The sequence below is a fragment of the Larus michahellis genome, chromosome 6, assembly GCF_964199755.1.
Source record: "Larus michahellis chromosome 6, bLarMic1.1, whole genome shotgun sequence".
Lineage (NCBI taxonomy): Eukaryota > Metazoa > Chordata > Aves > Charadriiformes > Laridae > Larus > Larus michahellis.
Genome location: NC_133901.1, coordinates 58,749,845 through 58,769,186, shown reverse-complemented (window position 1 = coordinate 58,769,186; position 19,342 = coordinate 58,749,845). Strand labels below are relative to the sequence as shown.

Here is a 19,342-nt window from a genome sequence, read left to right as displayed (position 1 = left end):
TTTCTCTCCCCTGCGCCGGGAACGGGTCGGGCTGTATCAGCTGAACCCGGGGGCAACTCGCGTGGGTCCCCACGGGGGTAACACAGCACTGGGCTGGTGGGAACGCGGCTGGGGGAGCTGAGGAGGGCGGGGGGGTTCACATGCCGGGCTTGGCCCCTGTGGGTGAAGCTGAATCGGCCACACGGGGTTTGGAGTGCCTGGGCTGGGTCGCTGTAAAAAAGCAAGATGTAAATGGTGGCTCCTGGTGCAGTCCCTGATGGGAGTTTTGTTACGGCTGTTTTGCAATGCCGTCACCCAGAGGAGACCTGCTGGAAATCCTGGACTCCATTGGGAAGCTTGTAGGAGTGCACGATGCCAAGGGGGCCAGCCCGGGAGGAGGGGAGAAAGGTCCGGCCATTCCAGGACCCGGCTTGGGCTTTACTAGAGCTCTCGGTGGAGCGACCACAAGCTGTCCACGGAGCGGCGGGTTGGGGAAGTGTCCGATGCCGCCCTGCAAATCTCTGTCCCGCCATCCAGGATGAATGCTGGGGCTGAGCCAGAGAAGGGCTGCTCCCACCCGGCGTTTCCATTCTCTCTCCCGGGTTCCCTTTAAATTAAAAACCTGGCATCTCCTTTGGCTGTGCCGCTGAGGAAGCAGCCACGGTGGGGGGGCCCATAACACCCCAGCTGAGGTCTCTCCGTCTTTGCCAACCCCACTGACAGCGCAGCTTCCTTGCTCTGCCGCTTGTGGCTGGCTCTCGCTTCCACGTTTTGTTGCCTCGTGGCTTTGAGGACCGCGGGGCAGCAGGACGGGGCCAGCATGGCCAGCAGAAGCTCCCCGTGCAGCAGCCGTCAAGGGGTGCGGCAGCTTTGGCTGCTTTCTTTGGCCAGATCCAGGTTGGTGAGACCTGCCGCCGGGAAATTCACTCATCAAAAGCTTTTTGCATCTCCAGAGACGCTGGTCGTGGGGATTTTAAGGAGGTGCCGACTGGGCCGGCTCGTTTGGGTGTGCTGTGCCGGCTGGCTGCCGGTGGGAGGCTGGGGCCGGCACAGTCATGCTCACACAGCTTCCTCCGTGACCCAGTAAACCCAGTCAGACCTGACCGGGGCTCGCTCGCTTGCTCCCCTGCGCGCTCGCGCACGCCTCCGACGCCCTGCTGCTTTCCTGGTGTTCCCTGGGGACCAGCGAACCCGTCCCACCGGCAGGACTCGATGCCTGGGTCGGGCTGACCCGGCTCCATGCCGGGAGCCGCAGCTGCATCCCACAGGAGCACCGATAGCCGGCGGTAGGAGGGTGGGCTTTGGCCCCCGTGGACATGGCACGTTGCGATTAGAGCGGCTGGTTCCTGGCTTCGCCCTGCTCTCGGGGTGGCCATCAGCCCTGTGTCAGCCCAGCTGCCTCCACCACCCTTTTCCTTTGGCATCGCCGCCCGGGGTGGGAGCTGGGGCTGGATTTCAGGTCCTATGTTTGCGCTGGGAAGTAGGTGAGGCGCCGAGGGGCTCCGGAGCTTACTCCTGGGGATGGGATGGGCTTTTCTGGGCAGTTTTTCTCTTAAACCCCAGCTTTCACCGGAGCTGCTGCTGCTTTCCAGCCTCTTCCTCTCCCTTTTTTGTCTCCCTCACATGGAGAAAGCTCTCTGCGGCGTCTCCCCTCCTGGCTTTTCCGTGTTGCCCATGGAAGTGCTGGGCTTGAGCAATCCAGTTGTCCCAGCCTGACCGGTGGGTCCCGTGGACCAAGACCTCCTCTGCCTCCCGCGCTGGCCCTCGCCTCCGCCCAGAGCTTTGAACTTGCACCCTGCCAGGGGGGAAACGGTGGGTTTGGGGGTGTTTGGTGTGGCCGCAGCCCGAGTTGACGATCTCATCGGGGCCAAGGATGGTTTCAGTTCCTTCTTGCTCTTTCTCCCCCACTCTAGGTATGAAAAATAAATAATAATAACAAAAAAAAAAATAATAGAGAAGCTCGGAGCAGCTCTTCCCTTTGAGTAAAACATTAACTGGCTCTTACAGCTAACTGATTAAATGTCCTTTAGGACAAAGTTACATCTGATCTTGGGCAAAGGAGCCTTTGGAAATGGGTGTAGCCGCTTCCTTGGAATAAGCAGAGGAGCCCAGTCCCGGCAGCAGGGGAGGCTCTTCCCCCCCTGCCCCTGCCTGGCTTGGAACCCTGCACAGCCCCACAGCTTTATTATTTTTATTTCCGTGTTCCCCCCGCCCTGTGCTGGCTCAGTGCTCACGCTGGTTAAATGTTAGCTGGGGCTGGCTCACAGCGCAGCGCTTGCCCTGTGATAACCACCATCCCAGCCTCCCTGCCCGGCTGCGCTCCCGGCTCCAATCCCCGTCGCGCCCAGAGCCAGGCAGCAGGCAAAGTTCAGGGCTTGTTTGTTCGGGGGAGATAAGGCGAGGATGCCTGGCAGCGCGCAGGCAGCTTGCAGGGCTGTTACTCGTTTATGAGAGATCGTTGTTTGCCTTGTCGTACGAAGTTTTCTCCTCCCCTCTGCTTTCCCAGCCCAGGTGTATATGGCAGCTCTTGTGGTTTGTACGTGATTCCGGGCTCGTGTCCCCATGTGGAGGCCTGGAGAAGGGTCCCTGCAGCTGCCGGGGTGGCCTCCGTCCCGCTGGCGGGATGGAGAAATGTCAGTGTGGGGCTGGCCAGAGCGCTTTTGGGTGCTTTGGTGCTCCAGATGTGACCGTGCCGCTTTGCCCCAAAATCCTGGTGGCTTTGGCTCATGCTAGACATGGTGCCACCAAAGCAACTTCTTTCTCGTTGACCTCCATCCCTGCTCACCCGCCTTCCATCATCCTCTCAGGCCCATCACTTGTGGGCACACCCTCGGTCCGGACAAGGCTTGCCCTGGGAACAGGAGTTCCTTGGAGGGAGGATGCTCCGGGTCACCATCCTCTGCTCCCCGGGGAGCTCACCCCGCAGGCAGCACCCTGCCCGCACCCGGGATTGGGTGCTCTGTGCCTGGGGGGCAGTGAGGAGAAGGGGGGCACATCTCCACTCTGCCCCATTGCAGGGATGCTCCGGGGCAGCGGCCAGTGCAGACACAAAGTCTGGGTCTGATCTGCCCCCACCCCCAGAGGAAACAGCGGTTTAATGCTGGCTCCAGAACTACAGCTGGATCCCACATCCAGCCCCTCACTTCTCCTTTTCAGCCCCAAAGCCCTTTTCACTTTCGTTTCACTTTGATTTTACCTCCCCTCTGCTTGGGACCCGGCGAGGTATTTGCTTCGGGGAAACCGTCTGCAGCGAGCGTGTTTGAACAGCTTCTCTCCAGGGTCAGGTATTTGGGTTTTTTATATATATATCTAAAAAAACCCTAAGCAAATGTATACGTGCTGGTTGCTTATGTGATCTCTCCTGCTTGGAGATATCCTGTCGTCTCCTTCCTCCTCGGTGCCCTCAAAATGAACCGGTGGCTTTGCTCGAAGCAGCTGGGAGAGGCAGGGGGTTATTTGGGAGGGATCGGATGCATGAAAGCGAGAGCCGAGGTAGACGCTGAGCTTCAAGGCAGCTTGGGATGAGAGAGAAACTGAAATCTTGTGGAAAAACACTGGGGGGAAGACTGTTCTCACTTGAAAAGACTCGATAAAGAAGGCTAGCAGCTCCTATATGGGTTTTCCTTTGCCCTGCGTCGCTGCGTGTCTGCAGCATCCTTCCCCGCGTCTCTGTCCTCGGGACTCTTGTCATTTCAGGAGGGGCAAAGCTTTGGGGACGAGTACCTTGCGTGGCAGGAGATGGCCAGCTGTGCTTTCGGGGAGGAGCGGAGCCCTTGGGCTCCCTGGGAGCCCACCCACTGCCCATCGCGCTACAGCTGCTCCAGGGAGCGAGGCTTGGGGTGCCCAAATGTGCCAAGAGAGCCGCAGAGGGGCTTGGCACCAAGGCTCGCGCTCTGCTTTTGGGGGTAAACATGTCTGGTTTGTGTGTGTGAAAATGCAATGGGGGATCAGCTGGCTCCACCAAAGCATATCTTTCGGTCAGGGGGAGATGCGGGAGAAGATGGCCAGGAGTGATGGAAAGAGGAGCCCGGAGCAGGCCTGGAGGAATATGAGCCTCCAAGGAACCGAACCAAGCACTCAGCAAGCAGCTGCCGCTGCTGCGACGAAGCGGACGCTGAGCCGTGGGGATGCTGCGGAGGGTCGCCCCGCTCAGCCTCCCCTCCCTGCCCCGTGCTGGCTGCAGGCTCGATGCCATGCGTCATGCCTCAGTTTCCCCTTTGGCAAATGAGGATTAGCTTTCCCTGAAGCCGTCCCCAGGCTGAGGCCGTGCCCAGTCAAGCGTCCATGCATGGCCCCGGCTGGCTCCTTCCCAAGCCTGCTTGCTTGTTGAGGTGCCAGGGGCAGTGGTAGCGTCTGACCCGGTGCTCTGTGTTCCAGGAGGGTTTGGCTGCCGGCCCCGTCCCGTAGAGCTGGGGAGCTCGTCCCGAGGATCGGCTGTGCTGGCCCGGCGGCAGCAGGCTGGGCGACTGGCCTTGCCGGGGGAGCGGGAAGATGAGCGGAGGCACGGCCCACCTCCTGACAGCTCTCTTCATGGTGGCGGTGGCGACGGGCTACCCGTCACGGCGGTCTGCCACTGACCTGGATGCCACCCCCAGGACAACGGTCACCTTTGATGGTAAGGGGGTGCGGTTCTTGGTGGTGGCGGTGAGGTTTGGGATCTTGCTGGCACTGCGTTTGGGGCATCATGACTGTATCCAGCCTTCACCAGCCCCCCCGGAGCAGGGGGCTCAGCATGGCGGGGTTGGCTACAGGGGGTCCTCCGGTCCCCTGGGGTCCAGAAATCAGAGCCTGCATGGCTGTCTGGCATTGAGTGCATGAAGTCAGTGTGCCCCGAGGGGTGGAGCAGGGCAAAGGCATCTCCCCAAAAGCCGGGGGCAGACAAGGACATGCAGGGAGCCAGCCATGGCCAGTCCCTGGCCCTGCCTAGCAGCCCTTGGAGAGTGTCCTGAGCCAGGCATCACACCTGGGCTGGGCTCTCATGGCCCAAATAGTCAGCAGGGAGCTTTCTTCCGTGATTTTCTCTAATTGCCACTGGGCTTGTGGCCTCCAGCCTCTGTGGTGTCAGCAAGCCCTGCAGTGTCATCGTGCCTTGAGCATCCACACGACTTTGTTGACCTTGTTAGTGAAGCCTGGCTCAGCAGTTGACGGCAAGAGGTTTCATTTGCAGCTGGGGTGCCCTTTTCTCTCTGGGCAATGCCTCCTTTCAGGGGGGTCATTCCCTTCCCAGCTGCCTTCAGGGTCCCAAGCCCCACGGGACTTTCTCCTCCTGTGGCGGGAGGGTCTGAGCCTGTATTGGGGTCCCTCTGGACAGGGCTAAGTCCCACCTCACACTTCTCAGCACCCCAAATTGGATGGTTTCTCTGTCTCGGTGGGCAGGAGGCGCCCAGCCTCGCTGCAGAAGCCCTCCCTTTGCACGGCAGTTTTGGTTCAGGTTTTTTGCATCCTTCCTTTTGGGCTGGGTTCAGTTCGGAACTGGGGTCACTGCTGGTGTGTTTTCGCTTCCTCCACCAGTTCCCCGAACAGCGTGGCAGGTCCATGCCGGGCATGGATATTGCAGCTCCCACTGCTGAGCTGCAATTTTAATTAGTGAGAAGAAATTTCCCCTGTGAGCCTGAGCCCATTAGTGCCTTTCACCTCCTACCAAACCTCCCCTCTTCCTTTCTTCCTGCCGTAACCTCTGGGACCTGGCACCATCTGCCTGATAACTTTGGTGGGTGCCTTCGCACCCGCTCCTGGCTCCACCCCCTGTATTTTCCCGGCGGCTCGCACCTTGCCTGCCCCGGGGCCCCCCCTCAGCCCCCCATTCCCTTTGCAGAGCTGTCGGGTGTCCGGCGCTTCAGCACACGGACCCTCAACTACAGCACCCTGCTGCTGGAGGACGACCGGGGCATCCTCTACGTGGGTGCCAGGGGAGCCATCTTCGCCCTCAACTCCAGTGACGTGACTGACGGCTCCCACCGCACGGTGAGCCCAGCCTCTGCTTGCCGCTGGCTGGTTGTCCCCTCCTGTCCCACACTGCACGGTCCCTGCCCGAATCGTGGCCACCCTATCCCTGGTCATACTCCTGCTTACCATCTCAGGTCTTGCCTGGAGGTGCTGTCCCCAGGTCCCTTGTGGATGCCTGGTCCTTCTCCCCAGACAGGCAGCATGGGGAACATGGTGGGAGATGTCCCCAAGCCCAGAACTTCAGGGACACCCCAGCAGGATGAGGGGCAGGGGGGGAAGCACACTCCTTCGCTCCCCACGGGAAGGACACCCCCAAATCCTCCAGGCTCCTGCAGGTGCTCTGGGGTTTCTGCTGGCAGGACGGGCTGTGGGACCACTCTCGCGCCAGGCTGGGGGGATACGGGCAGGGTGCTATCTCGTGCTCTGAGCAGCTGTCCTCTCTCTAAATAAAAGAGAGGATTTTAGCATCTCTGACGGTTCACGCAGAGGCCCACAGTGACAGGGGGACCACGCAGTGACAGTCCCTTTTCCCCTTGCAGATCCACTGGGAAGCTTCCCCGGAGAAGCAGATGGACTGCCTGCAGAAGGGGAAGAACAACAAGGTAGAGCTGGTGGGTGGGTGCCGGGTGCCAGGGGGGGCCACCACTGCTTCCCCCGTGTGGTGACGCCTGTCCTCCCCCTCCACAGACCGAGTGCTTCAACCACGTGAGGTTTCTGCAGAGGCTGAACAGCACCCACCTCTACGCCTGTGGGACCTACGCCTTCCACCCACTCTGCGCCGCCATCGTGAGTACCGCCCAGCCCCACAGCTGTCACCTGTCCCCTGCCACCATGTCACCCTGGGGTGGCGCAGCTCCCATCCTCTTCCTGCAGCCCCACTCCCTTTCTAGCCCTCTCCCCAGCTCATGGCGGGGGCGAGTGACCCCCAGGCTGGGTGGGCCAGTTTAGGGATGCAGTCACTGTGACGCAGGTGCCCAAAGTCCCCAGTCCTGCGCTGGGGTTGGACTCTGACCCCACAGTGAGATGGCCAGGGGAAAAAACAGTACCGTGGGGGGGACACGTGGTCTGAGTGGGGCCAGCGGGGTGGGACATGCCAGCACTGGAGCTGATCCCCAGCCCCTGCTGTTGCAAACCTCTTCCCAAAGCAAGGGCTGCAGACTGGCTGGTGGCAGGTGGCAAGCGTCCCTGGGGAGGGTGATGGTGGCAGGGCTGACTCAGTGGCCCCTCCCCAGGGATTTCCCAGGCCAGGCTGGGGGTCCCCACGTAGCCGTGACTCACAGCAGAGCGGACGGGGGCAGCCACATCCTCTGTCAGTGGGACTTTCACCTCTGTGCGGTGGCTCCTCGGTGACTTGGCTGCCCTTTGCCCACCTCCCTCCCTGAGCTGGGGGGCAAAGGGGCCTGGGGCTGTGTCTCCAGCGTGGCCGGGGAGCCCCAGAGGGCCCGTGCCCGTTCCCACGACTGTGCCGCCGGTCCGGTTTGGCCATAGCACGCCCTGGGAGTCAGGCAGAGGAGCCGCTGAGCTGGATGGCACCGTCATTATTTGATGTGCTTTGAACTGCAAACCCCAAAGAAAATAACTCCTGCCGTGACAGGGATGTCACCCGGGGGGACCCAGCCCGGCTGGGCATCGTCTGCTGACCAGGCACAACCCAGGAACATTGGCTGCAATGGCTGGCTCCTGCCCAGTGCCCATGCCATGCCAACGTGGGGTTCTGGGGCTCCCCTTCTCCCCTGAGCCCACTCCCCACTCTTGGCTGGGGTCTCTGGCTGTCCCTGTGGTTTCTGATCGGCTGGAGAGTGCCGGGGGCGGTTGTATTGCCCAGACAGGGGCACAGCCACGGCCAATGCTTTGTCCCCACTAGCAGCCTCTGCAGAGAGCCTGGGGCTGACAGGTGAGGCAGGTCTGTCCACTCTGTCTAACCTGGTCCCCTGTCCCCCTCAAGGATGCCGACAGGTTCACATTGCCATCCCACTTCGAGGAAGGCAAGGAGAAGTGCCCGTATGACCCTGCTCGTGGCTACACCGGCCTCATCGTGGGTAAGTGGTGCCTTTCCCAGGGCTGGCAGGGACATATGGGATGCCACCGACCCTGGCCCTATCCCCAACACCCCCATGGGGTGTCCCCAGCCACGTGGGCTCTGCGTGCAGGGTCCTTAGCAAGCCAGGACTTGGTCCTCCTCCTCCTCCTCCTTCTCTGCCTGGGGCACGGGGATGGTGGTGGCTTTTGGGGCTGTCCCCGCTGTCCCTGGGGTGCATGGCTGATGGGTACCTGCCCTGCCCAGATGGCGGCTTGTACACGGCTACGCGCTACGAGTTTCGGAGCCTTCCTGACATCCGGAGGAACCTGCACCAGCGGCCACTGAAGACAGAGGAGTCCCCGCTGCACTGGCTGAATGGTGAGCCTTCCCTGTCCCCTGGGACTGGTGTCACAGGCTGTGGGATGCTGGGCATCGCCATCACTCCCACGGTGGTTGCCAATCTCTGCCTCTTACTCCGCGTCCCCCAGATGCTGAGTTTGTGGCCTCTGTGCTGGTCCGGGAGAGCAAGGACAGCCCCGTGGGTGACGATGACAAAATCTACTACTTCTTCATGGAGCGGGCGGGTGAGGAGACCACGTCCTTCTTCGACAAGAGCCAGGTGGCTCGCGTGGCCCGGGTGGCCCGTGTCTGCAAGGTAGGCATGTCCCTGGCCACGGGAAGCTAAGCGCTGCTCCTCCTGGTGCAGGGGCTGCGTGCCTGCACCTTGGGGGAAACTGAGGCACGGGCAGAGAGGGGGACACACCCCCACCAGCCTGTGCCGACATGCTCCCTGCACTCTCCCAGAGCGACGTGGGGGGGAAGAAGATCCTGCAACGCAAGTGGACGTCCTTCATGAAGGCACGCCTGGTCTGCTACATCCCCTACTACGAGGTGCTGCGCAGCGTCTGCAGCCTGGACGGGGGCGGCTGGGCCAGCACCGTCTTCTACGCCGCCTTCACCCTCTCGGCACAGTGGTGAGCGGGGCAGCAGCCGAAATGGCTGGGGCTAAGAGTCCGTGGGGGACTGGAGATGCTCAAGCGGGCACACAGGCAGGCTGTGGGGGTGCACTGGTGGGGAGCACGCGTGTGTCTGCTCGGGCTCAGGTGGGGCTCTGCTCCCCCAGGAGGACCATGGAGGCCTCGGCCGTGTGCCGCTACAGCATCTCGGCGGTGCAGCGCGCCTTTGAGGGGCCCTACATGGAGTACCAGGACTCAGCTCGCAAGTGGTCCCGCTATGACGGTGTGGTGCCCGAGCCCCGGCCTGGCTCTGTGAGTGCCCAGGGGTGAGGGGCAGAGGGGGGAGTGGGGTGGCCACATCCCCCCCTGACCCCCATCTCCCCCGGGCAGTGCATCACGGACCGCTCCCGCAGGAAGGGCTACAACACCTCGCAGGACCTGCCCAACAGCGTCCTGGACTTCGTCAAGCTGCACCCGCTCATGTTTGAGGAGGTGAAGCCGGCTGGCGGGGAGCCGCTGCTGGTGAAGAAGAACGTGGCGTACAGCCGGCTGGCTGTGGACAGGGTGCAGGCCCTCGACGGCCGCTCCTACGATGTGCTTTTCATGGGGACAGGTGAGTGTGGGATGAGTTTGCCAGGTCTCTGCTGGGCAAGGGGGACATCCCACACTCCCTTCTGACCCCCCGCTGTGGCTCTCCAGGGGATGGCTGGATCCACAAGGCCGTGGTGGTGGGCTCCGGCATCCACATTGTGGAGGAGGTGCAGGTGTTCAGGGACCCGCAGCCCGTGGAGAGCCTGGTGATCTCCCACGCCCAGGTGAGGGGTGGAAGAAGTGTGGGGGGCTCCACACACGGGGCACATTTGTGCTGCAAAGCTCTCATTGGGCTGTTTGGGGGACAGGGGGTACGTGACTCCTGGGTCACCCCAGCTCGGGATACACACCGGAGCCTGGTGGGGCAGCCTGGGGGTCAGGGACCGGCCTGGCTCTCACCTCCTTGCCAGGTGCCAGCTGCAGCTGTTGGCACTGACTGCAGCTGGGGGCCCTTCCCCATGCATGCCCACCAAGGGAGAGCTGTGCTGTGGGGCTGGGGGGAAATCTCTGGGCACCATGGGGCTGAGCCGCCCCATACCAGAGCAGTGCTGAACCAGCCCTTTTTCACCCCAGAGGAGCCTGTATGTAGGGGCAGCCAGCGGGATCCTGCAGCTGCCCCTGGCCTCCTGTGCCAGATACACCTCCTGCTATGACTGCATCCTTGCCCGGGACCCCTACTGCGCCTGGGACGGCAGGGCCTGCCGGGCCACCGCCACCGCGGACAGGTAGGGACGGGCTGCCCATCCCTGGTAGGCTCTCCACGAGCCTTCCACCTGCCCTCTGCCATGCTGTTCCACATCAGCCCATGGAACAGTCATCCTAGTGCCTCCCGCAAGGGTCTGGCACGTGGCAGCGGGTCTCCTGGTGGCCTTGACCCCGTAAGGGTGGGCTCAGCTGGGGCTGTATGGCTGAAGCCCCCCATGTCTTGCAGCACAGGGCTGGTACAGGACATTCAGAGCGGCAACGAGGGATGCTGGAGCAGCTTTGGGCGTGGTGAGTCTGGGCAGCCCCTTCGGACTGCAGGGGATGCCAGCATCTGGCGTCCCTTAGGGTGTCTGGGACGGGTGCGAGGCAGTGTGTGTCCCCGCAGGCTCCCTGCCGCGGAAGAACCGGACGGTGCTGCAGGGAGACGATGTGCTGCTGCCCTGCGATCAGCGCTCCAACCTGGCACGAGCCATCTGGCTACTGAACGGCAGCGAGGCACCAGCCACGGGTCAGGACCGGCTGCGTGTCGGGGTGGATGGACTGCTGGTGACAGACACGCTGCCACAGCACAGTGGCGAGTACCGCTGCTACGGGGAGGAGCGGGGCCTCCGGACACTGCTGGCTGCCTACAGCCTCACTGTGCTGCCCGAGCTGCCCCGCAGGCCCACGGCTGCCCCATGGCCCCATGCTGCCAGCCAGGCAGCCGGTGACATGAAGGTGGCTTACATCTCCGCCATCGTTGCCTTGGTGGTACTGTGCTCCGTGCTCAGCGCTGGCCTCCTCTACATGTCCTGCCTGGAGAAGCGCAAGGGCAAGTATGTCCTGGGGGAGCCACGGCCATCCAGCGTGGAGCTGCAAACTGTCTCGGCCAACTGCCTGCGCAAGGGCCACCGGCAGGAGGAGGAGGAGGAGGAGGAAGACCTCACCTACCCCGACGGCTGCCTGCGGATCATCCCTGGCGAGGCGCCCACAGCTGCCACCTCCCCGGTCAAGGAGCTGCCGGCTGCCATGCCCCCGCTGCCGCCACCACCGCCGCTGCCGGCCGAGCTCACCAACGGCATGGGAGCTCTGCCCAACGTCCTCCGCAAGATGAACGGCAACAGCTACATGCTGCTGCAGCAGCAGGAGGAGCCGCTGGCCTCGCCGCTCTACAACACATCCTTCACCGAGGAGCTCAGCAAGATCCTGGAGAAGCGGAAACACACGCAGCTGGTGGAGAAGCTGGACGAGAGCTCCGTGTAGGGGCCGGGAGGGGGGTCCTGCCAGCGGGATCCTCCTCCCCTCCAGCCCCTTCTCCCACCCCCTGCCAGCAGTATTACAAGACTCAGGTGAAACTACCTCCTGGACGGCAGAGCCGGGCCGGGCCCGGGCTCGACCGTTCCTTCGGCTTTTCACTCACTTTTGAGACTCGCTGTACAGAAAAAAAGAAAAGAATCTATTTAAATTTGGGAGCTCTATTTATGTATAAAAACCCACCGACGGCGGCCACAAGCTGGAGGCAGGAGCTGGTGCCTGGCTAAAGGTGGACACCGGGGGGAGGGAGAGTTTCTGTCTGTCTGTCCAGGCATAAGAAATGCTGTTGTGGACACGTGGACTCGGCCTGCCCCGCTGGGCATCCCTCAGCGCACAGGAGCCAGATGGCTGCTGAGAGGTGGGTGAGAGCGGGGAGGGGGGTTGGGAGCTGCCCTGAGGTGCCTGCGCCTCTCGCAGGGTGCAGGGTCCCTTCCCAGCATGGGGCAGGAGAGGGGCTGCGGACCCATCTCATGTTGTGGGGCCTCGGTGGCTGCCAGCCCCTGCCCACTCTCCCATGTCTGTTCCCCACAGGGTTTCCTCTCTGGGAGAGGATGGTTCGGCAAGGGATGGAGCTGAGGTCAGGAGCCCGGTGTCCCTGAATGCCCCGGAGCAGCTGATGGGGCGGTGCGTGCCCACTGTGAGGAAGTCCCAGGTGAAATGCAGGGCTGGGTGCCCTGGGGAGGTGGCACCCCTGGGGTCCCCAACCCTGACAAGGTTCTTCGCCTTTCCCCCAGGGCACTGCAGGGGAAGAGAGGGATGCAGAAGTGGACAGCAAGATGCACCGGCAGCCACCGTCATGCCCTGCAGTGTGGCAAGGGACCAACGCAGCATGGACGTCTCCCTGGCATCTGCAGTGCCCCCCACAGCCTTGGACACCACGTGTTTCTGCTCTCCTGCATGTGGTGCTGCTGGAGAACTGGAGTTCGGGCACAGCCCTGTCCCCTGTGGAACAATGTGTGGGAGGGGAAACGTCCTCATACAGCGAGGAAGAGGAGCCCTGGACCAGGGCCTGCCTCCCTCTGGGGCCTCCAGCTCTTCATGGCACTTGCCAGGGGCAGCTACTGTCCCTAAATTCCCCCAACTACCTCTGCTGGGGGAACCCGAGGGACTGGGGTGACAAAAGCATCTCACACCCCGGAGACAGGATAGCGACACTGGAGAAGCTGGGAAGGGACAGACTTGCTGGGGTATGTGTCCTCCCGTGTTCCTCGTGAGCACCTCCAGAATCAGGACATTGCCTGGAGCTCAGCCCTGCAAGGGTGGCAGGAGGGGAGTGGCAGCCCCTGGCGTCCCAAACAGGCCGGAGGCCAGGCCCTCCTACCCCAGAAGAGTGAGGCTTGGTGAGAAAAGACAAGAGCCGGATGCCCAGGTTTTCCCATCCTGCCCCCACCCTTGTTTTTGCTGCAAGGGGGGGCAAGCTACCCCCAAGCATCCCACCTGCCCCAAGGAGGGCCATCACCCTGCGTGCCTGGCACCCCTCGTGCACAGCCCCATGTGCTCCCTGGCAATAAATGCGCCTCTGTCTGGATGTGGTGTGTCAGTGTCTCTCTGTGGGCAGAAGGAGAGATGGATGCAGAGTTATGGGGCGGAGGCTTTATTGGAGCTGCAGGCGTGGGCCCTGGACGGTGAGGGCGGAGGGTTTGTTGGTGAGAGGGTGCCACTGGCCCTGGACACTGGGGTTGTCGGTGTGGAAGGGCTTGCGGATGCGGATGATATCCAGACCGGACTGGCCGGCCAGCTTGGTGGCCAGCTGCTTGATCTCCTCGCTCGTCTTGCTGGCGATGAGCTCCTCCCGCACTGTCCCGTTCACTGCGGCACAGCAAGGGAGGTCAGGACAGGCCCCCCCCTCCCACCCCCCAAGCCCGCAGCTTCCCCCGGGGGGCTGCTGCTGTGCCCCCGTCCCCCCCCAGCCCCCTTGCACTCACAGTACTCGGCCAGCAGCAGCGGGGCCGAGCCAGCGCGGGGGCTGACATAGAGAACGACATCGGGGTGCTGCCGGGCAAAGTCTACGGCCGCCTCCTCCACGAACTGCCTGCGAGGGGGAGGGGGGGGAGGTAGCCATCAGCCCCGGCGGGGTCAGAGGGCAGAGGTCACCGTAGCCCCGCCCCACGGCAAAGGTGATGGGCGGGATCACCAGGCGTCTCCCCGCCCCCCCATCCCGGGCGGTCCGGGCCAGCGGGAGCGGCGCCTCCGACGGTACCTGGCGCCGCGGGAGTCGGCCGCGGTGGGGCTGAAGAGGAGCTGGAGGCGCTGGAGCTGCCGCACGTAGCGGCCCACGCCGTTTTGCAGGACGGCCGCCAGGAACCGGCTGGGCGTCCCGCGGCCCGTCATGGCGCCGCTCTCACCCGGAACCGGAACGGCGCGGGGATGGGAGAAGATCCGCTTCCAGTTCCCGCCCGGAAGTGACGCGCTGAGCGCGGCGGCGTCAGGCAATGGCGGCGTCCGTGGAGCTCCACGTGAGGCGGGCGGCCTGAGCGGCGCCGGGCCGGGGGACCGGGGGGCTGCGGGGGCCGCGGAGCCGCTGCCGATGCGGATCGGTAGCGGCGTGGGCGGGTGCCGGGGCGGCCCGGGCGGAGGCGGGCGCGGGCGGGCGGGATGGCGGTGGTGCCCCTGCGGCCCTGCAAAGCAGCCGGCCGCCTCATGCCGCTGCTGTGCGGGGGGGCGAGGAGCAAGGGAGCCTCCCTGAGCCCCGGGGTTCCGGGCCGCCTCACCCAGCGGCGCTACAAGAAGGACGTGCTGCCCTCCCCCGAGGGGCCCTTGCCCTCCGTCTCCATCACCGAGATCCGGCAGTACCTGCGGGCCCAGGGCATCCCCTTCCACGATGGCTACAGCTGCCTCCACACCCCCAGCCTCTTCACTGACATCCGGGAGAGCCAGCCACCGCCGCCGGCCAGCAGTGTCCCTTACACGCTTTTCATTGACAAGACCACGGGCAGCTTCCTGTGCACGGCCACCCTGGCCGAGGGCACCTGGCAGGACTTCCAGGCCAATGTGGAGCTGCGGCACCGCGGTGTTCCCCCTGCCAGCTCGGAGGAACCGGAGGAAGACACGCGACAGGCTCGTGAGGATGCCCGCTGCATCTGGGAACGGGCAGTACCACTCTGGGACCTGCTGGATGAGGATGAGACCAACAAGACCAAGGCCATGTTTGGTATCTCCCTGGTGACGGATGCCACTCTGAAACGCTTTGGAGTGCGTTATCTGAGGACTGCCAAGTCCCTTGTCTTCCCCTGGTTCAGCCCCCGCGATGCGACCCTGAAGGGCTTGAAGCTCATGAGGGTGGAGAAGAAGGGGGATGCAATATCTTATGTGGAAGAGACTATACCCCGCTTTGATTCCTATCGCAATCTTTTTGGGCTGCCCCTGGTCAGCCGCCGAGACACAGAGCTGGTCTTGACCGGGTGGGAGCTGGACGCCCTGGCCCTGAACCAAGCTACGGGGGTGGCCAGCCTGGCCCTGCCGCGGGGGGCTACCTGCCTGCCCCCTGCCCTCCTACCCTATCTGGAGCAGTTCAAGCGCATCACGCTGTGGCTGGGTGAGGACCTGCGTTCCTGGGAAGCTGCCAAGCTCTTTGCCCGCAAGCTGAGCCTCAAGCGCTGCTCCTTGGTGCGCCCCGGTGACCTCCAGCCCCGGCCCTTGGAGGCTCTGAACCAGGGTCTGAACCTCACCAAGATCCTGCGTGCCGCCCTGCCCGCCAGCCACAAATCCATCGTCTCCTTCCGGCAGCTGCGCGAGGAGGTGTTTGGGGAGCTGGTCAACACTGAGCAGGTGGCTGGTGTCAAATGGGCGCGCTTCCCCGAGCTCAACAAGCTCCTCAAAGGGCACCGCAGAGGGGAGCTCACCATCTTCACAGGTGATGAGCAAACAGCTGGTGGACGGGGGGCGCAGAGGGCCCTTTGATGGTTTCATGTTCCTGGGGGTGACACCTTACAAGTCTTCGTGGTCCTTTTCTACTCATGGCTTCAGCATAGCCTGTTGTGGGGGTGCATGAGAGGTTGGAGTGCATTCCTGGGTGCGGTGGCGCCAGGCATGCTGGTGTGGTGATGGGCGCTCTACCCAGGGCAGCATAGGGTCTCCTGGGGTGTCCTTTTCCTCTGCTCCCATCTGCTTCCTCCTGTCTGAGCCCTCCCTGTGCCCCTCTGCTGGCTGCCCAGCCTTTCCCCACACCCTGCAAGGACCCAGTGGCTGCTGGAGGTGACACACATGTGCTTGGACACACAGCCTCTTGTGAGACACTACTTGTTTATGGTTGAAGTGCTGCAGATGGGCCGCTCTTTGTCCGCTTCTCAGCGCTTCCACCTCTAAACAACCCCCTGGTGTGTTCAGGCCATGTCAGATCTTCTCCCTGAGCTAGTTCCTCTTGTCGTTGTTCTTGTGCCAGGCCCAACAGGCAGTGGAAAGACAACCTTCATCAGTGAGTACGCCCTGGACCTGTGCATGCAGGGGGTGTGCACGCTGTGGGGCAGCTTTGAGATCAACAATGTCCGCCTGGCTAAGATCATGCTGACACAGTTTGCCGCCCAGCGCCTGGAGGACCAGCTGGAACTGTATGACGAGTGGGCTGACCGCTTCGAGGACCTCCCACTCTACTTCATGACCTTCCACGGCCAGCAGAACATCAAGTATGTTCCCACATCTTTGTCCCCGGCAGTGTTTACCCCTCAGGGCGTGTGCTGTGGGGCCCTGGGGATGTGGGGCTCTTCTCCTGCAGTGGGTTGTGGATTTGGGGCTAGCAGGAGGCATATTGAGGCTGATCAAGTCCCAGGGTTAGCACATGGGGACTGCATGGCTCAACCAGCCGCATCCCTGCTGTCATGGGGACTGTCACAGCCTCCCTCTGGGGTGGGGGTGAAGGGAGGTGTGCTAGGTGGCCACTCCAAAACTCTGTCTCTGTCAGGATGTGTCCCCCTACACCCTGCTCACCTGGCAGCGTTGCTGGTTGCTGGGGAGGGAGGACCTGAGGGTCACCACAGGCTGGGGCATTGCAGGATGGTGAGCAGGAGCTGTGTGGGCAGCAGCTGGGCCCTCCTGGTCCAACTGCCCTTACCGGTGGGGATGGGGCTACCCCCATCCCACAACAGAGGAGATGTTGGGTTAGGATGTGCCCGGGGCCTGGTGGTCAGCGGCCAGCTGCCATTGTCACCAGCCTGGTGCCTCCCTACTCTGCCTCTCCCTGTCCCTGGCTTAGCATCCCCATCCTCGCCTCTGCTTATCCCTGTGGCTGATCCCGGTCTCCCCCTGCCCAGGACGGTGATTGACACCATGCAGCACGCCGTCTACATGTATGACATCACCCACGTGGTCGTCGACAACCTCCAGTTCATGATGGGACATGAGCACCTCTCTGTGGACAGGTAGCCCTTCTCTGAGCCGCTCCCTCCTTCCTCCGCCACCCTCATCCCCAGAGCTGGCCCTATTGGGTGTCACAGCAGGGGCTGGGGAGCTACATGTGGTGTCCCTTCCTCCCTGCTTTGGCATGGCAGCCCTGTTCTGTGCAAGGGCGATCACTGCCCTGGGGAGGAAGAGGTGGGAAAGGGTGAGCAGGCTACCTGCGATGACTGTCCAGCCCCATTCCTTTGCCTGCGTGGGCCCAACTGCCACACGGAGAGTGAGCCCAGAGCCCGGGGTGTTTCTTGCTGTGGGGCTGAACCTGGCAGCACCTTGCTGCCCCTCCACACTGAGCAGTGCCAGCCACTGACCCTGTTCTCACTGCCATGGCAGGCTCGCTGCCCAGGACTACATCGTTGGTGCCTTCCGCAAGTTTGCCACGGACAACACCTGCCACATCACACTGGTCATCCATCCCCGCAAGGAGGATGATGAGAAGGAGCTGCAGACGGCCTCCATCTTTGGCTCTGCTAAGGTGAGCTGGGCCGGGGTGGCTCTTCCTGTCCCTCAGGCACAGCATGTTCCCAGGAAGGGGCTGGGATACGTCAGGCAGCCATCCCCAGCTCCCACCAGCACCTTGAGTCATCGTTGGGGACCTGAAAGGTGTTCTGAGGGGCAGGATGTTCCCAGGACTCCTGTCACCTCCTGAAGATGTGCAGAGTGCTGATTTGGCCAGGCCCTGGTTGGGAAATGCAGACAGGGAGCAAACGCTTTGCTATCTGATGCTCTGTTGGGGCTTTAGGTGCAGTTAATTAATGCTCATTGACTGTGAGTGGGATGTAGATAATAAAGACGACAGGGAGGATGAAGGGATGGGTTCTCTGAGTGCTCTGGTCTCTGCTGTGATGCTGAACGACCCTGCAGTGGTGAGCAGGAGGTGCTTTGTGAGTGTGCACGGACCTCCCGTGCTCCTTTGTTTCCCCAGGACGCGCTGTGGCTTCAGCTCAAGACTGTCTGCCCAACAGGTCGCTGGGGTGACATGGGGGAAGACAAGGGGTTGGTGTTGGGGAGGTGCAGGAGTTGCCGTGGCCTGGAATGCCCTGTAACAGGGCTTGAAGGAGTCAGGCAAGGCAGCCCATGAGCACCTCCAGCCCCATGACTCCGGCTGCGTCCCCAGCACCCTCCTGGAGATGTTTTTCTTCCCGCAGGCTAGCCAGGAGGCTGACAACGTCCTCATCCTGCAGGACCGTAAGCTGGTGACGGGGCCAGGGAAGCGCTACCTGCAGGTCTCCAAGAACCGCTTCGATGGGGATGTGGGTGTTTTCCCTCTGGAGTTCAGCAAGGCCTCGCTCACCTTCTCATCCACCAGCAGAAGCAAGGTCAAGCTGAAGAAGATGAAGGAGGAGAAGGCGCTTTTAGCCAAGAAAGCTCCAGAGGGAGGCTCAGGAGCCTCCAAGAAGCCGTGAGCTCGGCAGGTGTCTTCCTCAGCCTGTCAAGAGGGACTGGGACTGGTGCTGGGAGCACGGGGCTGGGGTACACCAGCCCCTTTCCCCCGGGAGCAGCAGCCATGTGCCGCTGTCGCCCTTTCTCCTGCACGAACAAGCCTCTTGGCCACGAGCACAGTGTCTCTAAGATGTGGGGCCACCATGAGAGGAGTGGGCTCGTCCCAGAGAAGAGCGGCCAGGGCAGAGTGCTTTGGCAAACGCTGGCCACTCTCTCTGTACTGGTGCTGAGTGCTGGGAGCACGGGGAGGGGAGCAGAGTCAGTGTGAGCTGGGTGATGGGGGAGTAACCTGAAGCTCCAGGATTTCAGGATCTCTGGACCTGGGGCACGTCGTTAAATTGCGGCCAAAATGGATCCGAAATCGTGGGCTGTCACTGGTAGGAGGGATTGTGTGGGGAGACTGTGCATAGGGACACATGGCGGGAACACCCCCATCATGGGTGGGGGTCTCTGGGCCTGATCCTGCCTGGGATGGAGCCAGCGAGGGGAAGGTGGTGGAGGGAAGCGTGGGGGGTTGTGGATGGCTCTTGCCCCGGAGCTGTGTGCTGTTGGTGGGAGCTGGACCCCCGTGGTGTCACTGCTCCCTGCGAGTTACTCTGCTAATGCCTGACCCAGACACATTGCTCAGGGTCTCCCCCAGCCCCTTTCTTAGGGGACATCACCAGCAGTAAAACCCTGGGGGGAGCAGCACTGCCTTGCCCTGCTGGGCTGGGGGGGTGCCCGTCCCCATCCCCTCCGGGCAGCAAATACTGTGACTTGGCCAGTCCCCGCTGTGGTAGGACGAGCCTGCGGCTGGATTTTGGTCTAATCCCCATATTTTTTTTTTCCCCCCCCTTCCTAGCTTTATTAAAACAGAAATGTGAGTGCTGTTCCTCTGCTGTTCTCCCTGTGACTGCGGGACCTTGGGGCTGGGGAGGGGGTGTCCCCCAGAGGATTGGGAGGGATGCGATGCCAGAGGAGGTCCCCGCTACGCAGAGCATCCTGCCCTGGCACGTGGGTTATTACCAGCCTCCGCACCGGG

General features: G+C 62.6%; 3 protein-coding genes across 8 annotated transcripts in view; 2 read left to right on the top strand and 1 right to left on the bottom strand.

Moving 5' to 3' along the window:
- SEMA4G (semaphorin 4G) overlaps positions 1–13,018 on the top strand; it is a 29,331-nt gene extending 16,313 nt beyond the window's left edge. For all 5 annotated transcript variants that reach the window (XM_074591940.1, XM_074591943.1, XM_074591938.1 and 2 more), the window contains exons 2-17: positions 4,357–4,594; positions 5,795–5,943; positions 6,465–6,527; positions 6,613–6,711; positions 7,871–7,964; positions 8,210–8,323; positions 8,434–8,600; positions 8,750–8,919; positions 9,069–9,213; positions 9,292–9,514; positions 9,601–9,716; positions 10,066–10,217; positions 10,424–10,485; positions 10,583–11,848; positions 12,022–12,142; positions 12,225–13,018. In XM_074591940.1, the coding sequence (XP_074448041.1) occupies positions 4,471–4,594; positions 5,795–5,943; positions 6,465–6,527; positions 6,613–6,711; positions 7,871–7,964; positions 8,210–8,323; positions 8,434–8,600; positions 8,750–8,919; positions 9,069–9,213; positions 9,292–9,514; positions 9,601–9,716; positions 10,066–10,217; positions 10,424–10,485; positions 10,583–11,439 (2,535 nt within the window). In that variant the 5' untranslated portion in view covers positions 4,357–4,470 and the 3' untranslated portion in view covers positions 11,440–11,848; positions 12,022–12,142; positions 12,225–13,018. The remainder of the gene's footprint in view (positions 1–4,356; positions 4,595–5,794; positions 5,944–6,464; positions 6,528–6,612; positions 6,712–7,870; positions 7,965–8,209; positions 8,324–8,433; positions 8,601–8,749; positions 8,920–9,068; positions 9,214–9,291; positions 9,515–9,600; positions 9,717–10,065; positions 10,218–10,423; positions 10,486–10,582; positions 11,849–12,021; positions 12,143–12,224) is intronic.
- Positions 13,019–13,068: 50 nt separating this feature from the next.
- MRPL43 (mitochondrial ribosomal protein L43) lies at positions 13,069–13,847 on the bottom strand. Its single transcript, XM_074591944.1, has 3 exons — positions 13,691–13,847; positions 13,416–13,522; positions 13,069–13,299 (listed from the first exon to the last, which is right to left on the bottom strand). The coding sequence occupies exons 1-3, from the start codon at positions 13,819–13,821 to the stop codon at positions 13,085–13,087; spliced, it is 453 nt and encodes a 150-aa protein (XP_074448045.1). The 5' UTR covers positions 13,822–13,847; the 3' UTR covers positions 13,069–13,084.
- A 195-nt stretch (positions 13,848–14,042) lies between these two features.
- TWNK (twinkle mtDNA helicase) lies at positions 14,043–19,192 on the top strand. Of its 2 annotated transcripts, none has more exons than XM_074592562.1 (5): positions 14,043–15,343; positions 15,872–16,112; positions 16,737–16,844; positions 17,212–17,353; positions 18,027–19,192. In XM_074592562.1, the coding sequence occupies exons 1-5, from the start codon at positions 14,086–14,088 to the stop codon at positions 18,282–18,284; spliced, it is 2,007 nt and encodes a 668-aa protein (XP_074448663.1). In that variant the 5' UTR covers positions 14,043–14,085; the 3' UTR covers positions 18,285–19,192. The 2 variants fall into 2 exon arrangements, with proteins under 2 accessions (XP_074448663.1, XP_074448664.1); XM_074592563.1 differs by having other exon boundaries at positions 14,046–15,343; positions 15,881–16,112.
- Positions 19,193–19,342: the final 150 nt, after the last annotated feature.